This window comes from Gobio gobio (genome assembly GCF_949357685.1).
Source record: "Gobio gobio genome assembly, chromosome: 3".
Classification (NCBI taxonomy): domain Eukaryota; kingdom Metazoa; phylum Chordata; class Actinopteri; order Cypriniformes; family Gobionidae; genus Gobio; species Gobio gobio.
Genome location: NC_137099.1, coordinates 53,243,982 through 53,266,121, shown reverse-complemented (window position 1 = coordinate 53,266,121; position 22,140 = coordinate 53,243,982). Strand labels below are relative to the sequence as shown.

Sequence of the window (22,140 nt, the reverse complement as noted above, 5' to 3'; positions counted from 1 at the left end):
AAAAGACAAAAAAGTATGAATTTACAACATGTGTCGCCCAGCGACGCGCATGGTTCACGTCATTAGCGCGAGACCGTGTTCACCCAAACACACAGCACTGACTTCCGCGATCGATGCTGGCGAAAACAAACCGGACAACCGACGTCGCAGAGAAATAAAACTCTTCTCTGTCAAACACCCGGCCCATTATGGTATGGAGAGCCCGATTCGGGTGAATGAATTCTGGGGACAGAGCGAGACAAAGAGGATCCGCGCGTGCGGGAAGACGCACCTGCGCACAGGTGTCTGACGGAACCGGCCGGAGTCCGCTGCTGGACCGGTTGCGCTCTTTAATCCGAGCCCTCGTCCGGCTCCCGCTGTCCCTGCTGCGAGCTCTGCTCCTGCTGCTCTTGTGGCTGTACCGGCCGATCCGCCGAGCCATGGCGGCCAGGGCCAAAGATCGCGGCTCCTCCGACGGCTGCGAAGAGACCGGAGAGCTGATACGAAGCTACCACAAACAAGCGTTCGAGTTCATTTCTTTGGCTCTGCAGATCGATGAGGATAATAAAGGTATCTGTTTTCATTACTGTTCTGTATAGCCTTTATAAAATATACGTGTGCCCCTTTACAAATTAGCCTACCTAAGTAGTTTGGACATGTAACTTACCGTGGGAGACAAAACTAATAACTGTTTTTGGGGTGTTCCTGGTTCTAATTTGCTTATAACAATAATTTTATGTTATCTATAAATATTGTTTTTATAGTACTGTTGCAATGCAGTATTATAAGATAATCTTTTTTTGGGTGCTGTTCTTTAGAGACCCAGCAAAAGGCACTATTTATCTGTAGACCCACTGAATCTATATATATATATAAATAAAGCTGTGAATACCATGGTATATATCACTTTACCATGGGACTTTTTGTAAGACTGTCTTATGTTTTGTACAACATTCCAGCACTGTAAAGTAGGTTTGGTGTTGGTTTTACTTTCACTTCGGATCCTGTACTTCAGTAATCAAGAGAGAGGCTGGATAATGAACATTAAAAGGCTAACTTATTTATTTATCCTGATATATTTGTAATTATAGCAGGTGAGATGTACACCAAATTCCTTAATAGCCAAAAAACCTGATAAAGCATTAAGAGTATGTATTTGAATACACACACACACACACACACACACACACACACACACACACACACACACACACACACACACACACACACACACACTAGTTCTTGCTGTTAAATATCTATTAACTATCTAACCAGGTTAACCTTGTCCCATCCAACTAGTAGCCTATGATTAACCCCCTAAAATAGTTTGTACCATCCACAATACATGACCTGCTTAGAAACCCCATAGTCATTCAGACTCTCCAAAGGTTTCTGTTTGAAGTGCTTGGACTCTTGACTGAGATGATGACTGATCTGAGATCAGATGTTGGACGTCAGTCATGATAACTCAAAGCGGTGTTTGCGGTCAGTAGAGCGCTTCAGAGCACAGATCCGCTTGATCCCTGAGGTCAGTAGAGTCGAGAGGCCTGATTCAGGTTGACACGGATTGTCCTCATCAGCAGTCGAATGGAAAGTGAGGCCCCGTGCACTGACTCTCTGTTAGAAGAACCCAATCACTGCCTCAGCTCTGCGTGCCTGTCCGTGTATTTTTATATCATTGCATCGTGTCTTTTCTTTAGGAGTTTTCACACTGTGTTTAACCCTGAGTTAAACACAGGTCATGTAATTTTTAAAGTGAATTAGCACCATGTAATGTGGTTTAGCAACAGACAACCAATCATAAGCTGCCTTTGTGTAAAATTGCAATTGTCTTGAAAACATTGGTCTAAAATTTCTTTATACAAAAATAATTCAATTATATATGGTCCGAGATCGATACACTACCTTTCAGAAGTCTGGGGTCGATTAAAAAATAAATAAATAAAAGTAATACTTTTATTCAAAAGGATGCATTAAAGAGATGAAAAGTGACAGTAAAAGACATTTATAATGTTTTCAAAAATCTTTTTCAAGTCTTTTTCAAATAAATGCTTTTTGTCTATTCATCAGACAAAAAAAAAGGGAGGGGGGGGTGTCAGTTTCCCCAAAATATATGAAGCAGCACAACTGTTCTAAATATTGATAATAATCATAAATGTTTCTTGAGCATCAAATCAGCATATTAAAATGATTTCTGAAGGAAATTTTTACTGTATTTTCAATCAAATGGAAAACATAAAAAAATCTAACAACCCCAAACTATATCTATATATATATACACACACACACACACACACACACACACACACACACACACACACACACACACACACTGTGTGTATGTATATATACATATGTATTATTAATTATTAGATATTATATATGATTCATTATATAAATGCAACTGTGTGTATATATTTTTTGTTTTGTTATATATATATATATATATATATATTATTTTATGCCTAAATATATTTTTTCGTGTGATTTATTGTGACCTGGATCTGTTCCACTCATCATGATGTTGTTTGTTGCTCTGTAGTCTCATCGTGTGCCAGCGGCATCAGTGAAAACAAAGAACTCTGTTCAATAGGTTCATCAGCTGTTTCTCAATCCCATCATGCTCAGCGTCATATGGGTGCATGACTGTTAGCACGTACCGTTTTATGTTTAGAGCTAGGGCTGTGCAATTAATCGAATTTCGATTTCGATTTCGATTTTGCCTCCCAACGATCACCAAAATAGTATAATCGAGAAAAAACGATTATTTTGCCATGTTCAGTTTTGCAAGAACACTCTTATTTTGTCTTGCGTTCTGAATGAAACGCGCACGCGCTCATCCGCCCCTCCCGAAGCCACAAACTTTCTCAGATCGTGAGTCTCGTGTGCATATCATCCGCTGGAATTTAAAAACTCGGCGCGAGTAAAGATGGCAGAAGGAGGGCAGTTACAGCAGCGTTTGCTGAGCGAAAAAGGCAAAACCAACTCCGTTGTCTGGGAACAGTTTGGCTTTGAGGAATCAGACGACGAGCAGAAACATGCTACGTGCAAGATTTGCTACATGGTAGTGGCTGCAACGCAAGGGAACACCACAAATTTGTTTAACCACTTGAAAATTAAACAGAGTGACCTATGACAATCTAATAAAGAAACAAAAACTGACGAGAGCAGGGATGCCGTGTAAACGTCCTTTTTTCCCCTCATATTTTTTGTAAACTTTGTTCAATGCATGCGAGTGCTGCCGTATGTTCGAATATATCCAGTCATTTTCGCCGTCATCACCCGGGTTTAGTGCCAGAAGACGCGAATGAGAAGCCGCGCGCTGTGAGGAAATGTATCTCTGTGCACTCATCCGAGAGCGCGCACACGTCTCTCAGCGCGCAAATATTGAGTTCTCTTTCAAGTCTTGCTCTTGAACGGACAAACTCACACAAAACGTATGTCAACATGTCCATCTTGATGAGTATCCTAGCAGACATAGTCTTTATATGCCTTAAGTGAACTTTATACAGTCGATAAAGACGACGCATCTCCGATCCGGATTGAATAGCTCTTGTAAGTTTAATAGGATTCATCTTTAATTTATGCACTCAAATATGCAATGTTATTTTACATTTGATACATTTCTGTACCTGAAAACTAATGTTAGACGTACCTGGAAAGCATATCTAGCCGAACCATATTGTTGATCTTATTTATTTGTGGTTATCATTTTTACGTGAATACTTTTATACTTTGATTTGAATATATGTTATATTATTTATTTTAATAGTTCAAAAAGTACAACAAATGTTACAATTTCAATTGAATTGTTGAAAGGTGTATTTTTAATAAATACAACACATTCCCAAAGTCATGTGAAATAATCGTGTTACATAATCGTGATTTCAATATTGACCAAAATAATCGTGATTATGATTTTTTCCATAATCGAGCAGCCCTATTTAGAGCATCTTTCCAACTTGAAGCTCCTTGTAGAGCTTTAACATAAAGCATTGACAACAAAATACAGACACACAAAAAAATTCTGTGATGTAAATTGTTTCTGAACTTTTTCCAATGGTTCTTTGAAGCCCAGGCGTGTAGTTTTAGGGCTGCAGTGTTGGTATTCTGTGTGTATAATCTCTACAGGATGGAGAATGATGTGTAATCTGTCTAACCTGTATGGTGTGCTGTAGGTGATAAAGACCAGGCGGTGCAGTGGTACAGAAAAGGCATCACTGAACTGGAGAAGGGCATCTGTATCCAGGTCACTGGAGCTGGTGAGATTATTCAGTCATATTGATTTCCGTTAGTGTGTAAACAAACTGTGAGATGTGTTTTAATTACATTAGCTTTCACTTGTTAGTGCCGTCTGTGTTATACTGCAATCAGTCCTTCCAGAAAAATGCGGCTTTTTTTTGTGATTGTTGCGGGCAAAAATCCTTGATTATGCGGCACGTTTTCTTAAAAAATGCGATGAAAAATGCAGGATATTTATGCAATTTTATGCGATAAAATTGCGGGAACTTGCAAAAACTGCGGTTTGATGAGAAAGATAAAAAAAGCACTACATCACAGAAAGTGCTGGAATATTTAAGTTCTCATCTTGTTTTATTGAAGACCTTAATAATGGCTCAAATTTACAAAACATTTAGTCAATCAAGTTCTGTAGCTTTACAAAAGGAATATGCTACAACTTCTGAAAAAATTAATAAATAACTTCCTGTTTTACAGATGTCGCTATACAAAACAGACATTTGAGTGCTTCCAATGCACAAAGTGCAATCTCTTAAAGGGTTAGTTCACCTAAAAATGAAAATTCTGTCATTAATGACTTCCCTTTATGTTGTTGGACACAAATTAAGATATTTTAGTTGAATTCCGATGGCTCAGAAAGGCCTCCATTGGCACAATGTAGGCTACACTCTCAAGACCCATAAAAGGTAGCCTACTAAAGACGTCGTTACAAAGTCCATCTCATTACAGTGGTTCTACAATAACTTTATGAAGCGACGATAATAGTTATTGTGTGCAAAAAAAAACTAAATAACGACTTACATAGTGATGACTGATTTCAAAACACAGCATCATGATGCTATGAATCATCGAGTCGATTCATGATTCGGATCGCGTGTCAAACTGCTGAAATACGTGACTTTGGCGATCCAACTCGCTGAATCGACTCATTGATTCATAACGCTTCAAACCGCTGAATCAACTCATTGATTCATAACGCTTCAAAGCTGTGTTTTGAAATCAGTCAGCACATCGGGAAACTGCTTTGCTCTTTTGCTGTTATTTTTGTTGGCCAATGGGAGTTTGTGCTTCATTTTGATATTTGAAAAAATGCGGCCCCCGCATGAATATGCGGACTTTGGCTGATTATGCGTTAAATCACGCGATCGCATAATCGCGTTTTTCTGGAGGGACTGTGCAATACAGTTAAAACCGTTTCTTTTTGTAAGCTATTTTAATAAATTTTAATTTCAAGTAGATTGTGATTTTGCTTCCTGTGTGTGTGTGTGTGTGTGCGCGTGTGTGTGTTGGCACTGTTTGACCCCATTTTCTTTGATGTACACTGAAGTCTCTTACTGCTAAGGCTGCATTTATTTGATCAAAAAATTCAGTAAATATGATTACAATTTAAAATAATTGTAATATATTGTTAAATGTCATTTATTCCTGTGGTCAAAGTTAGGGATAAAACGATTACCGGTTTCACGATAAACCACGATAAAATTTAGTGACGGTTAGTAATATCGTATAAAATTTTATTATCATTAAAACCGCGTGTGATTATCACGGTTGTGAAAAGTCGCGGTAAATCCTGTCCAGTCAGCGTCAGTCTGGTGCAGGCGCAGCGCTGTTTTGAATGAGAATAAATGGCAGAAGGCAGTGACAGCACTCGGGGGATTGTTCTGCCTTCTAAAAGGACCAAATCTGAGGCGTGGTCATATTTTGGCTTTTACAAAAGTCCTGAGGGAAATTTAATCGAAGATGGTCATCCTGTCTTCAGAACATGCAAGAAGAAAGTCATTGTAATGGGCAAAACACTTCAAATCTGCGAACCCAAGGCAAGTAGACTTTGACCTCACCACAACTACGTCTGGGAAATTATAACGTGAAGCGAACGAACAAATTCAGACAAGACTAGGGGGACATTTAGGGATAATAATCAGGGCTTGACATTAACAACCGCCATTTGCGAGTGTAACGTTATTTCGGCTGCACACTATTGCCACTCTGGCTGTTGAACTTATTATAGTCTTCTCAAAAGCCATCTGTTATAATCGTGTTGCGCATTATAACCACTCACCCATGTTTCTATTGAGTTTACGAATGCGATATCTAATTATCAGAGGCGTTCAGATTAGCGGAGTTTCGTTCAGAGCGCGCGCCGCTCTCACTCGCTGAAATCTACACTCAAAGCGGAGATAAACGTGCGATGTACGCAGGAGATTCACTCATCATACAGTGGTTGACTTTTTCTGTTCTATTTCAGCAGCGAACATGGTTTCAAACAAACACAGTAGAACCACAGCGCATCTGATATGACTGGCATAACGCTGGCGAATTTAGGGACCGTCTCTAAAGTTACACACAACATTGGTAACGTTATACACGTTTCAAACTTCAAAAGCATTTGAAGAGAATGACAGTCATAAAACTGACTGTAAAGTGTTCATCTAGGTGTCAGGTATGATACACACATTTTGATATTTAATAAAATAAACTGTCAAATCATATGGAAATATGGATATGCATTATTTCACTAGGATACTGTTTGGGCTCTAACACAAAACATGCTAGATTTAAATGCATCATTGCTGAACACTGATGAGAATATTGCTTGAGAATATATTTACAGAGATAATATTAGAGATTATATTTACGACAAATTATTATTATTTATGCGTTATGCGTTGCTATTGACGACGGCCATTAAGGAAGGAAATCCCACAAAATCTAGCTTAAAAAAGTGCATAGAGCTGCTTTTATTTATTTGTTGTTTGTTAATTTTCAAATATAAAACTTGTTGAAATGTTTTAAGTGTGTGCATCTGTTCTTTTTGAACACTTTCATCTCGTTTGAACAAAACCGTGATAATATTGATAACCGTGATAATTTGGGTCACTATAATCGTGATGTTAAATTTCCATACCGTTTCATCCCTAGTCAAAGCAGTATTTTCAGCATCATTACTGCAGTCTTCAGTGTCACATGATCCTTCACAAATCATTCTGATATGATGATTTGATGCTCAAGAAACATTTATGATCATTATCAATGTTGAAAACAGTTGTGCTGCTTAATATTTTTGTGGAAATGTGATTTTTTTTTTTTTAAGGATTCTATGATGAATTAGCCTGACGTTGTCATACTCAATTCTAGTCAGAATATAAGTCTGATGCTGCGCCGTTGGGCAGTGATTTTGGAGCGTGTTTCAACCGAACCATGAAAGACCTCAATTGGATAGACCTACAACCAATCAGAGCAACGGAGCGACGCATAACGTTAGTTGTCAAACGTCAACAGAACTCAACTGCACACACAGTGTTGCCAAGTCTGCGCTTTTCCCATGTCCGCGGGTTGAAGCGACACCAATTATGTGATATTTAGACCCAGGAATGCGAATTTTAGCAGGCAACCCTGCTAAAAAAACACACATTTTACCCCCCAAACACCATTTTTTCCGGAGAACCCCTCCCCGGGAAGCTATTGGGCAGGTTTTGTTGTGAAAACTTGGCAACCCTGTCTGCACGCACGCTGGAAGAAGTAGAATCTTTACGATCTTTGCCGGTGTTGTAAAAAGAATTTAAGGATACACGGAGTACTTACCAATACGATCATCATTTCTGAGAGAAATAGTGAAGGTGAATGCATATACAAACAAGTTCTCCATTTAGTAAACTAATTCAACCCAAGCGCTCTTTGGTGATGTGATGATTGTTACTGTTGATCATCTGTCCATCATTGAATAAAGCCCGCCCCGACAATTTGATTGGTCCGAACAGCTTCTGTTCAGGCATAGTTGCTCCACAACGAATCAAGTCCAGACCGAACTTCCCGTCGTCAAATGTTGTGGGCGGGGCTAAGTTCGGCTGGCATCTAGGCTAATGATGAATAGCATTTAATTAAAAATCATTATAAATATTTACTGTCAGTTTTGATCAATTTAATGCATCCTTGCTGAATAAACATATTAATTTATTTTTTTTAAATCACCCAAAAATGTAATGTATTCTATTCATGGGCGTCGGAAGCAAAAAAAAATGTGGGTGGGTCCTCTCTCAGAACATTTTACTGGAGTAGAGTCCATTTGCATTAAGTACAAATATATCGCCTTGTTTACTAAACGTCTGGTTGGACCAGACAAGATTACGATAATCACCTTATAATTTAGAGCGGCAATAGTGTAGGGGTAAGACCCATGCCAGAAAATTTTTACGCAAATCGACCCGAGGTTTTTTTCTTTTGCCGAACTCGCTCTACTCCCTTTTACCATCACATATCAGTTCGGAAAGGCATTTATTTTCAATAAAAATGAAGAAAATATTAGAAAAGTGGAAATAAAGCGTCTAACATGTGTTTAATAATAAGTGTTTATCGGTTTGGGGTGAACAAACATGTGCTGAATTAGAGACTATAAAAGTGAGTGAGTCCAATATCAGTGATCGTAAAAAGCGGGCGGGTCTTGTCCCACCCACATATAATGGTTCTGACTCCCATTAATCTATGGTCATCATTTATTCACCATCATGCTGTTCCAAACTCACTTTCTTTTTCTCCTTGTTACACAAATGTGATTTTGTTTGGGTGCAAAATATTCTGACTTTTCTTCTCAAAGTCTAAAATGAGTATCATAGAATGGGCCCATACGACTTATGCAGTGTTTCTGTGGTGACATGTATTTAAGAGTTTCAGTGATTTAACAGCTTAAATCTGATTGTCTAGATATCTAAACCAGGGCTACTTGTATGGTGCTTTATTTGTTTGCCTTTTTACTTTCATTATATTGGAAAAAAAGAGATAAATATATTCTTCTTGAATTCACCTTTTGTGTTAAATGGAAGAACAAAGAAAGTCAAACCAGTTTGGAACAACATGATGGTGAGGAATTGACAGATTTGTAATATTTGTCTGAACTATCCCTTCAAGCCTAGATGAAGAAGTTTTTGTAGGACTTGACAGAAGGTCTTCATCTGGCTGTTTTAGGTGAGAAGGCAGACAGAGCCAGAAAGCTTCAGGACAAAATGATCAGCAACCTCACCATGGCCAAAGACCGGCTGGAGCTTCTGGGTAAGCGGATACAGTGAGGTGACGAGGAGATGATTTGTGCTGCTGATTCATGAACCCGAATAAGAGATGATGTCATGTGTTGTGCTTGTGCTCTCTGTCCTACACACTCTTCTGTGGAAGCCTGTGGGATTGTTCAATGATTCAAGTCAGTTTTATGTTTGATCCGATAAGGGTGAAGTGTTGCTTAATGTCAGGCCATTCACAGAAACAATGTGTTGAAGTCAAGGCTTACTTGGTTGTCTCCACGTTAAAGCATTTTAAAATGACACGCTTCACTTTTATTGAATCAATCATTGTTTCATGAATACACACACTGTTTTTCTATTCCTCGGTCAGCATTTAACACTTTCTGTGTGTTTCTGCTTTGGTTCTTGTGTGAATCTGTCAAGAAATGTGTCCAGAACATCACCTCAAGAACAAAAGGAAAACAATCTAATTAAATTTTGCTCAAAGAACATGAAGACTATTTAATTTAATTTGATTATTTGTGACATTTTTATGATAATTGTCATTTACTGTAACTTGCGTGGTTCATCTCACTTTTCATAAAGTTGATTGATGACGAACATGAAGCAGGGCAACTACTCACTACAGAATGTGCTTAGAATGACCATACAATTATGATAGATATTGAGGCAAAAATGCCCCTCCTTTGAGTTTTTGTCTCATATTTATATCATGCGATATAGTTACGCAATATCACACGAGTGCTGTTTTTGTCCCGAATAACACAAGTGCAAATTCTGATAATGGTTTTATACAACAGTTCAATAAATAAGTAGATGGTGTTGTATTTTAAACACAATATTGTCTGCTTTTGTTCAATTTTGCCTATGAAAATATTACCTATAAAGCCAGAACAGAACTGTATTTGGGGCGTCTCCACACAGCGGCGTTTAGTTTCTGAATGAATCCGTGTTTTGAGTGAATCAATCGGGTGAACCAATGAATCAATGAGAGCCATTTACTTAATTCCTGAACGAATAAGCTGTTTGAACAAATCAAGGAATCATTGACTCAATGACTTATTGAGACATTTACCGCCACCTACTGGCACTTTTAGTGTCTTATTTAATATATAAAGAAAATCATATTTTGGGGATAGTTTCCCCAAAAATGAAAAATCTGTTTATTTATATTTACTGACCCATGTGTTGTTTTAAACCTATATGACTTGAAATTGTATTAATTTGCAATTAATTAATCGGCACATCCTGAAATTAATTCAATAAAAAATGTTAATAGTTTGTCAGCCCATTCATTCAGTAATATTTCATTACTGCAATATGTATACATATATTGCAGTAATGAAAAGTAAAATGTTCATAATTTTCGTGAAATAATAAAATGGTAGACTTCACTTCATTTTTTAAAACTGACATATGAACTGGACGTTTTTTTCACCCTCTTATAACTTTCTGTTCTGCTTTGGAGGTTTTGGTTTCCCCTTAAACCTCTCTCTCTTTCTGTCTGTTTCCTCTTCTGCAATCACAAAGGCAAACTGCGTTCAAAGTCCCCAGCAGAGGGCTGCTCTGATCACAGCAGCTTTTCTTTCTCCAATGGGAATCTGCGTCCAGGTGGGTGTTTTAGGGTTTTCGAGGGGATTCTGGGAGATCTGTGTGCTGCGTAAGAAGGCGATCAGAGAGACTCTAGAGTGAGTTTTCTGTTTATGTATGAGCATGTGTTTGTTGTTGCAGGCGGTGGAGCAGTTTCCAAAAAGAAAGACCCTCTCACAATCTCAAGTCAGTCCCATCCGCGGCCCAAAAACCCTCCCAAATCTGGCCAGAATGCAACTGCCCTGCACCGCACGCCTTCGACTGGTCACAGCGGCAGGATCGGTGCTCAGAACAACCAGAAGGTTCGTCTCACAGGGGTCAGACTTGTAATCTCTTCTGGCCCTGTGCTACCTTAAAAGGATAATTCACATAAAATTAAAATTTGCTTTTAATTTACTCGCCCTCAGGCCAGCCGAGATATAGTTGACTACTTTTTTTCTTCAGTTGAACAGTAAAGATTTAGCTGAAAGTGTGGTCCTTGGTGATTCATATAATGCAAGTCAATGGCTTCCGTCACTTTGAGAGTCAAAAAAACAAATACAGGCAAAACAAAATGAATACCTGTGGCTCCTAATGATTCATTGAGGTCTTATGAAGTGAAGCTATCAGCCTGTGCATGAAACTGAACGTTATTTATAACATTATTGCCTGTAATCCACAGCCTCAGCAAATAGTCTTAAATAGTCTTCAGTGGATCATCAGGAGCCACTGGTATTAATTTTGTTTCGCCTGTATATTAACAGTAAAGATTTAAGATCCTGTCTATGTAGACAGCTCTCTAGTTTTGGAACTGAGCACATGTGGATGAATGGTGTTGTCGTGTTTGGCTTTGTAGGGGTCCTCGGCAAAAGGAGGTGTCAGACATACCGTGAAAGCCAGCAACACAGCCACTGCATCACCTCAGAGGAAAAGAGACATGAAGAACTTAAAAAATGTGGACAGCAAACTGGCCAACCTCATCCTCAACGACATTGTAGACAGGTAGCATTAGAACCATTCAAATAAAGCATGTAGAATATAGATGCATCAATGATTGTCAGAAATTTTTATATTAATTGTTTCGAGAGAAAAAAATATATAGGTAAGTATTGCTGTTTATATTATTATATTGATATATATAAATAATTAAATACTGTGTAGAATATAACGTTAGGGGAACGTTGGTGGACAACGTTAGAGGATACCTTTTGGGGAACGCTAGAATTTTTGTTAGAATATAATGTTTGGGGAACGCTAGAGGATAACATTAGGGGAATGTTAGAATATAATGTTAGGTGAACGTTGGATGATAACGTTAGGGGAACGTTGGAGGATAACGTTAGGGGAACGTTAGAGGATACCTTTTGGGGAATGTTAGAATTTTTGTTAGAATATAATGTTTGGGGAACGCTAGAATATATTGTTAGAATATAATGTTAGGGGAACGTTAGAGGATAACATTAAGGGAATGTTAGAATATAATGTTAGGTGAACGTTGGATTATAACGTTAGGGGAACGTTGGAGGATAACATTAGGGGAACATTAGAATATAATGTTAGGTGAACGTTGGAGGATAACGTTAGGGGAATGTTGGGATACAACGTTAGGGGAACGTTAGAGGATACCTTTTGGGAACGCTAGAATTTTTGTTAGAATATAATGTTTGGGGAATGCTAGAATATATTGTTAAAATATAATGTTAGGGGAACGTTAGAGGATAACATTAGGGGAATGTTAGAATATAATGTTAGGTGAACGTTGGAGGATAACGTTAGGTGAACGTTGGAGGATAACGTTAGGGGAACATTATAATATAATGTTAGGTGAACGTTGGAGGATAATGTTAGGGGAACGTTAGAATATGTGAAGATAACGTTAGGGGAACATTAGTATATAATGTGAGGATAACATTAGGGGAATGTTAGGATATAATGTTAGGTGAACGTTGGAGGATAACATTAGGGGAACGTTGGAGGATAACGTTAGGGGAACATTAGAATATAATGTTAGGTGAACGTTGGAGGATAATGTTAGGGGAACGTTAGAATATGTGAGGATAACGTTAGGGGAACATCAGTATATAATGTGAGGATAACATTAGGGGAATGTTAGGATATAATGTTACATTAGGGGAACATTGGAGGATAACGTTAGGGGAACGTTATAATATGTTAGGTGAACATTGGAGGATAACGTTAGGGGAACGTTAGAATATAGTGTTAGGTGAACATTGGAGGATGACGTTAGGGAAAAGTTAGAATATAGTGTTAGGTGAACATTGGAGGATAACGTTAGGGGAACGTTAGAATATAGCGTAGGTGAACATTGGAGGATAACGTTAGGGGAACGTTAGAATATAATGTTAGGTGAACGTTAGAATATGTGAGGATAACGTTAGGGGAACGTTATAATATAATGTTAGGTGAACATTGGAGGATAACGTTAGGGGAACGTTAGAATATAGTGTTAGGTGAACATTGGAGGATGACGTTAGGGGAAAGTTAGAATATAGTGTTAGGTGAACATTGGAGGATAACGTTAGGGGAACGTTAGAATATAGTGTAGGTGAACATTGGAGGATAACGTTAGGGGAACGTTAGAATATAATGTTAGGTGAACGTTGGAGGATAACGTTTGGGGAACGTTAGAATATAATGTTAGGTGAACATTGGAGGATAACATTAGTGGAAAGTTAGAATATAATGTAACGTTAGGGGAACTTTAGAATATATGAGGATAACGTTAAAGGAACATTAGTATATAACGTTCGCCTAACGTTAGGATATGTTAGGGGTACATTGGAGGATAACGTTAGGGGAACGTTAGAATGTAACGTGAAGGGAACGTTAGAATGTAACGTGAGGGGAACGTCAGGGGAATGTTAGAATATAACATTGGGAAACGTTGGAGGATAATGTTAGGGGAACATTGGTATATAATGTGAGGATAACATTAGGGGAATGTTGGGATATAATGTTAGGGGAACGTTGGAGGATAATGTTAGGGGAACGTTAGAATGTAACGTGAGGATAACGTTAGGGGGATGTTAGAATATTATGTTAGGGGAACATTGGAGGATAACGTTAGGGGAACGTTACAATATAATGTTAGGTGAACACTGGAGGATAATGTTAGTGGAAAGTTAGGATATAGCGTAGGTGAACATTGGAAGATAACGTTAGGGGAACGTTAGAATATAATGTTAGGTGAACATTGGAGGATAACTTAGTGGAAAGTTAGAATATAGCGTAGGTGAACATTGGAAGATAACGTTAGGGGAACGTTAGAATATAATGTTAGGTGAATATTATGTTAGGGGAACATTGGAGGATAACGTTAGGGGAACGTTACAATATAATGTTAGGTGAACACTGGAGGATAATGTTAGTGGAAAGTTAGGATATAGCGTAGGTGAACATTGGAAGATAACGTTAGGGGAACGTTAGAATATAATGTTAGGTGAACATTGGAGGATAACTTAGTGGAAAGTTAGAATATAGCGTAGGTGAACATTGGAAGATAACGTTAGGGGAACGTTAGAATATAATGTTAGGTGAACATTGGAGGATAACGTTAGTGGAAAGTTAGAATATAGTGTTAGGTGAACATTGGAGGATAACGTTAGGGGAACTTTAGAATATATGAGGATAACGTTAAAGGAACATTAGTATATAACGTTCGCCTAACGTTAGGATATGTTAAGGGAACATTGGAGGATAACGTTAGGGGAACGTTAGAATGTAACGTGAAGGGAATGTTAGAATGTAACGTGAGGGGAACGTCAGGGGAATGTTAGAATATAACGTTAGAGGAACGCTAGAATATAACATTGGGGAACGTTGGAGGATAATGTTAGGGGAACGCAAGAATATAACATTAGGGGAACGTTGGAGGATAATGTTAGGGGAACATTGGAGGACAACATTAGGGGAACATTAGAATATAAGGTTATATGTGACATCTAAAAAATATTGAGAGATTTTTCAAAAAACGGGAATGCTGACATTGAGGCTGATAGTTTGTGGCTGTGTTTGTTTCAGCGGGGCAACAGTGCAGTTTAATGACATAGCAGGGCAGGATTTGGCGAAGCAAGCGCTGCAGGAAATCGTCATACTGCCTGCTCTTCGTCCAGAGGTCTGTCTCCACACCTGTACACATCTGTTAACTTGTCACTAAGGGCCAGATTTACTAAACAGGGCAAATTAGCACGAGAGTGCAATTCCATAAAAGTGCAAATGGGAGAGGAAAGTTCTGCGCAAATTAAAGAAGACACACAGCCGAATAATTTCCATAATGACCAACACAATCTACCAAGAGCTGCGCAAATTAGCATCTGGTTTAAGAATTGCTTATTTTGGGCAGTAAATAATGGTGCAAACACCAGTAAATTACGAGCGCTAACCGTTAATCATGATTCATTTAAATACTCTCCTCCCATAAATTTTGCGTCTGAAAGGGAAACTCCTTTAAATGCATATGCAATAAACTCAAATGCAAAATAAACCTGTCCACGCCTTTTCAGCGCTAGTTTTTCACTGCCTGTCTTTAGTGAATCCTGACAGTAGTTTTTTAACACCAAAACAGGGTTTGTGCTGGCGCAACCTGTTAGTAGATCTGGCCCTAAAGTGTTTTCTTAATCTTGCGTTTCGTGTTCATAATGGGATGTCTGCTGATCTTCACAGCTGTTTACTGGTCTCAGGGCTCCTGCCAGAGGGCTCCTGCTCTTCGGCCCCCCTGGCAATGGGAAGACCATGCTGGTAAAACAGACTTTTTTAGATTAATGTATATTTGAATACCATAAGAACAGAACGATATTGACCTTTTCCATTTCCTCACAGGCGAAAGCGGTTGCGATGGAATCTAACGCTACGTTTTTCAACATCAGCGCCGCCAGTCTCACCTCCAAATACGTGAGTAATCATGTGAAGAGACAATTACAGTTCATTAGTCTAACTGTAGACAGTTTATTTGGGGCCAAACACAAAAGGAATAATCTTCTTCTTCCTCTTCCATGGGAGTTTATGGCAGGCCATAAATTATGAGATTTGGCACACTTATTGGGGTGGTCCTGAACAATAATCTGACTATCTTTGGGGTCACCAATTTTATAGTGACGCCAACTAGTTTATGCTTTGGCATATCAGCATACATTTATTGTAATCTTTAATGCTTTTTACAAAAAAGAAATACTTTTTTTGTCATTACATTTCTTGGTTTATACCAATTCTGATGATATCCCACTTGTCATTTCACATAACTTTGCTTCTCCGCCATTTGGAAATATTTGAAAAACAGTTCTTTCTCTACTCCTCCCACAAATCTTGTCAAATTTTCTGTAATATTGGCTCAGATGATCCAAGCTGTACAAAAATAACCAAACAGATTTTTGATATTCACAACCATTTCTGAGAAACACCTTTCTGGATTCAACCAGGTCTGGTTTTGAGAAAATATTTTTCATTTGGCTCTAAATTTTGATACTATGAACACTTTGACATATTGGCACAATTTAGTAGCGATCAGACAAAATAAAATTAAAATAAACATTTCTCAGGATGGATCAAATGGATCAAAACAGGGCATTCAAAAACAGTCATGCATGACTAAAATGTCCAAGTGGAAACTGTCAAAATCACGAAATTAACCGATGATTTAACCCATGGAAAAACACATTCATCATTTTCAAATGTCAACAGTAAGAATAAACTAATTTAAGTGCAAAAAGTGCCCAATATAATCGGAATAAACAATGTAATTAGCAGGCATTACGCACACATTACTGCACACACCACAGCCAAAATGTGTCATTCACTGATACTGTACAATAAAAAATTTACAACAATAATGCGTTTACCTTTGTGCTGTGCTTTAACTTCAGATAGAAGTAGTGACGTTATGTCTTTCGTGAAGTACATATTTATAGAACATAACGCAGAACTTAACACAGTCAAAATGGATCGTTGATTCAAACCTCTTTCAGCAGCTGTTGGGACGAGTACAGCGCAGTCTAGACGCTTTAAAAGGTGCAGATGTCCTGATCAGGCCAGTGTGCACACCATGATGGACAGGAGTCATATACTATTTCAATTCAATCATTCAACCGTGCTCTTGGAGTTAGTTATATGTAAGAGTCTTTGAGTCACAGGTGTAATCCACGTTTTTAGAGTTGGTTCACTCTCCCACTCATTACTGTAGATAACACTGTATATTTATGCCACTTTGGCATAGCGATCATTTGATATCCAGCTACAATTTCGCGCTGAAAACCTGTCATGAATGAGCGCGAGTCGCGACTCCCTGTTGATCGCTGATTGGCTGAAAGTGCATGCTCGTCGGCGACGTCAACACCAACGCCAGCTGACTCTACGTCATAGAGAAGGGGGATGTGGGCCGGTGTGTGTCATGATGCACACTTGAGTTAACCAATTAGACTATAAAATGTAGATGTTTGAAAACAACCAAACTGACCCCAAACCAGGCCAAATTTTGTCCACCCGTCCAACTCCATTTTTAACCGCACAATCAAATTCAAAACCGCCCAATCTGGCAACGCTGATTTCAGAGCTACATAATATTTGACAGTGCCCAGGGCCTAGCGTTGCCACCCGTCCCGGTTTTCCCGGGATTGTTCTCTTTTTTGAGCGTCTGTCCCGGAAAATGTATATTCTTTCCCGGGACACAAATTGTCCCGTTTTTTTGTGAAAATGTACTTCTAAAGTAGAATTTCCTGGCTTCAAATTAAACCGTTTCCTTATACTGTTACTGTGTTTTCTTCATGGTTATGTATCCAATCCTGTGCTGTCGGTCGGTCGCACGCACGCATCCATCCACGCACATGCAGGATAAAACAGTGTTCAGTTGCTAGCTTTTTTAAAACTTTATATTAACTCAGTTTTGTGAAATGGGGGGAGAGACGGACTAGGAGGATAACACAACAAAATCGGATGAGCCACCGCCAGTGTCAAAGATAAAACGATTTACAACCTACAACTCAGACTGGGCGAAAAGAGAAAACTTTTCTGAATGGGTAAGGCCCTCCCCCAAGGAGACCCATTCTCCGCTACCTGCGTTTTGTGTCCTGCCGAAATTTCAGTTAAATATGAAGGGAAAAAAAGCGCTGGAAAATCATGCAGAAACAAAGAATAACCCGAGTTTTGCATTAAGCAAACGCAAAAATCTATAGCCATTGCAACGTTTATGACAAAGAAAGGGAGTCCGGCCCTGGATCAGACAGATCAAGACCAAGACAGCGCCACCTAGTGTTCAGAAGATGTAAGACTTCTTATGAAAATGCTGATAACTTTCAAAATAAGTTTTCCTGTCATATTAGTTTATGCCGAATCGGATGATATCCCATTTGTCATTTTTCAGATCTCCTTTTCCAGCATTTTGAAGTATATGAAAAACAGTATTTTTACTATTCCTCCTACAAATAGGCCTAGTTTTGTTTAAAATGGGCTCAGATGATCTTTGGATCAAACTGCACAGAAATGACCAGAAAGATTTTGATATTATAAGATGCGTTTTCGGATCGTGTCTTTTGCAGTGCATGACACGTCGTTCTAAAAACGCAGTGATCAAGAAGTTAAGGTTTTGTGTCTCTAGACCTTGCGCTTTTTCTTTTTTTTTTATTCCACTAACCCGCATCTCATATTTTTAACAGCAGAAAAGCTTTCTGTATGAACCAGCCCAAAGCCATGTATTAAGAAACACTTATTCATTCGTGTGTGTGTTCAGGTGGGAGAGGGTGAGAAACTGGTTCGAGCTTTGTTTGCGGTTGCTAGGGAACTGCAGCCGTCAATCATCTTCATCGGTAAGAACTGTCAGTCAGACTCATTGGTGCTCCAGGATTTCTGTAAATGTGTCATTAATGGTGATTTCGATGCAGATGAGATCGACAGTCTGCTGTGTGAGAGGAGAGAGGGCGAGCACGACGCCAGCAGAAGACTCAAAACAGAGTTTCTCATCGAGTTTGATGGAGTAAGTGTGTGCGCTTCATATGAGAGAGTTGAACAGGTATTCAAATTCCCGATCACGGGTGACTGACGCTTGTGTGTGTGTGCGCTGTAGGTGCAGTCAGGAGGAGATGACCGTGTGTTAGTGATGGGAGCCACTAACAGACCTCAGGAGCTCGATGAGGCTGTTCTGAGGTACCTTTGACCTGTAATCTGACACTTTCTCTAAAAAGACTTCAGAATTCGGCATCCTCTAACGGACTTGTGTTTCCCACAGGCGATTCGCCAAGCGCATTTATGTGGCTTTACCTACAGAGGAGGTACTGTGTACACACCGGGGATGGGCAAAAGTCACCGGTTCTCTCACTTTATGAGTGTGAATTTAAATTCAGTTGAACATTTCTCTAAGTGTAGTGCTGTCAACGCATTTGTCATGGACATCAATATTTTGCCATCCAGAAACAAAACGTCCACATTACTTTCAGATAACTTTAGTGACATCAAAGTTTGGGATAGGTTATTCCGGGAAATTAAATATTTTGATTAGAAGATTGATTGATTAGCGATAACTACAGGCAGTAATCAGCTGTGTGTGTGTGTGTGTGTGTGTGTGTGCGTGTGTTTCAGACTCGTTTGGAGCTGCTCAAGAACCTCCTCAGTAAACACCGAAACCCTTTATCTCAGAAAGAGCTGAGTCAGTTAGCCAGGTAAAATACAGCTTCACACATGTTTATGTATGCAAATGAGACTCATCGTGACTAGTGTTTAAAATGGTTTTATATTGGAATGTGTTTTCAGGATGACTGAGGGTTACTCTGGCAGTGATCTGACCTCACTGGCTAAAGACGCTGCTCTTGGTCCGATACGAGGTACGTTTGTGAGATGCAGATATTTTATTAAAATGTACCAAGAGAGTTTGGTTAAGAGTTGGACTCAGATTATTATGTCCTGTTCCTTTTGAACACAGAACTGAGGCCTGAACAAGTGAGGAACATATCACCCAATGAGGTAGACTTTTCACTTCTGAATATTAGTGTTATTTTAGTATCATTGAGATTCTATTATAGTGGGGGTTTTTTTTGTTGCTATATATATTATATATATATACACATACACATACACTCACCTAAAGGATTATTAGGAACACCTGTTCAATTTCTCATTAATGCAATTATCTAATCAACCAATCACATGGCAGTTGCTTCAATGCATTTAGGGGTGTGGTCCTGGTCAAGACAATCTCCTGAACTCCAAACTGAATGTCAGAATGGGAAAGAAAGGTGATTTAAAGCAATTTTGAGCGTGGCATGGTTGTTGGTGCCAGACGGGCCGGTCTGAGTATTTCACAATCTGCTCAGTTACTGGGATTTTCACGCACAACCATTTCTAGGGTTTACAAAGAATGGTGTGAAAAGGGAAAATCATCCAGTATGCGGCAGTCCTGTGGGCCAAAATGCCTTGTTGATGCTAGAGGTCAGAGGAGAATGGGCCGACTGATTCAAGCTGATAGAAGAGCAACTTTGACTGAAATAACCACTCGTTACAACCGAGGTATGCAGCAAAGCATTTGTGAAGCCACAACACACACAACCTTGAGGCGGATGGGCTACAACAGCAGAAGACCCCACCGGGTACCACTCATCTCCACTACAAATAGGAAAAAGAGGCTACAATTTGCACGAGCTCACCAAAATTGGACAGTTGAAGACTGGAAAAATGTTGCCTGGTCTGATGAGTCTCGATTTCTGTTGAGACATTCAGATGGTAGAGTCAGAATTTGCCGTAAACAGAATGAGAACATGGATCCATCATGCCTTGTTACCACTGTGCAGGCTGGTGGTGGTGGTGTAATGGTGTGGGGGATGTTTTCTTGGCACACTTTAGGCCCCTTAGTGCCAATTGGGCATCGTTTAAATGCCACGGCCTACCTGAGCATTGTTTCTGACCATGTCCATCCCTTTATGACCACCATGTACCCATCCTCTGATGGCTACTTCCAGCAGGATAATGCACCAGGTCACAAAGCTCCAATCATTTCAAATTGGTTTCTTGAACATGACAATGAGTTCACTGTACTAAAATGGCCCCCACAGTCACCAGATCTCAACCCAATAGAGCATCTTTGGGATGTGGTGGAACGGGAGCTTCGTCCCCTGGATGTGCATCCCACAAATCTCCATCAACTGCAAGATGCTATCCTATCAATATGGGCCAACATTTCTAAAGAATGCTTTCAGCACCTTGTTGAATCAATGCCACGTAGAATTAAGGCAGTTCTGAAGGTGAAAGGGGGTCAAACATAGTATTAGTATGGTGTTCCTAATAATCCTTTAGGTGAGTGTATATATACAGTGGTGTGAAAAAGCAAAAATCTAACCTTTCATTGAAGTAAAAGAATTGAAAAAGCTATTTTTGAACAGCATGTAAAGTTTCTCCCTCATGTTCTGGTGTTTTTCTGGTTCAGATGAGGGACATCCGTTTTTCGGACTTTGTCGATTCGCTGAAGAGGATAAAGCGGAGCGTCAGTCCTCAAACGCTGGATCAGTACGTGCGCTGGAACAGAGAGTACGGCGACACAACAGCTGTATGACACCAACTCGCACTCGGACCTCCTGGTCCTTCAGAACTGGGAGGAAGTGGAATGTTTTTTACTTGGAATAAAATAGTCTTTTCTATGACTTTGCTTTTGCCTCTAACCTGGCGACAGACGTTTGGAGCTCAATTCTTGACCGAATCATGCCCAGAGCTTCAGATCTCAGATGATGTGGACAGCAAAGCATGACAAAAGATTTTTCCGACAAAACCGAGAAACTTTTTAACTGTACCTTGATTGGGGTGTGAATTTGTTGATTGATGTGTTTTGCGGCGTGTAACCGGATAAACTGAATCCTCGAATGACACTGTGACAGGAAACAGTGCGTGCTGAAGTCAATCAAATGTGCTGAAGGATACAGGTGATGAATGATTAAATGATCTGTTATTATTGCTCAGATTTGAATTGACAAACTCTCCTGAAGTTCCTTCCCTTTACAGACACTAGGGGGCATCAATTGAGACTGTCAATGTCTTCTCAAAGAACTAAAAACATGATATTGCTCAATGTACAACTGTTTTTCAAGTCTGCTGAACCCTTTAATAATGTCAAATTTTGAAATGTTTGCAGTGAGCCATTGGCCAACGAGTTGATTCATTTGTAAAGCGCATAACAGATTTCTATAAAGATTGTACTGCTTAATGTTGGTGTTGGTTTAAATTGAAAACTATTTAATATGATGCATTTATTTATATATATATATATATATATATATAATGAAATATACTTTATATTTTAATATACTTTTTAGTTATAAATAATTATATTGAAGGGTTAGTTCACCCAAAAATGAAA

The 22,140-nt window shown here is 39.1% G+C and overlaps 1 protein-coding gene across 2 annotated transcripts; it reads left to right on the top strand.

Annotated features, from left to right (window-relative positions):
- The first annotated feature begins 60 nt into the window (after positions 1-60).
- Positions 61-21,985, top strand: spast (spastin). Of its 2 annotated transcripts, XM_079812703.1 has the most exons (17): positions 61-549; positions 4,158-4,241; positions 9,178-9,261; positions 10,758-10,838; positions 10,959-11,119; positions 11,653-11,798; positions 14,838-14,931; positions 15,480-15,554; positions 15,636-15,707; positions 18,535-18,610; positions 18,686-18,777; positions 18,868-18,947; positions 19,030-19,072; positions 19,380-19,459; positions 19,551-19,621; positions 19,720-19,760; positions 21,217-21,985. In XM_079812703.1, exons 1-17 carry the CDS (start codon positions 216-218, stop codon positions 21,340-21,342), a joined length of 1,740 nt encoding a protein of 579 aa, XP_079668829.1. In that variant the 5' UTR covers positions 61-215; the 3' UTR covers positions 21,343-21,985. The 2 variants fall into 2 exon arrangements, with proteins under 2 accessions (XP_079668829.1, XP_079668830.1); XM_079812704.1 differs by lacking the exon at positions 10,758-10,838 and having other exon boundaries at positions 62-549.
- The last annotated feature ends 155 nt before the right edge of the window (positions 21,986-22,140 follow it).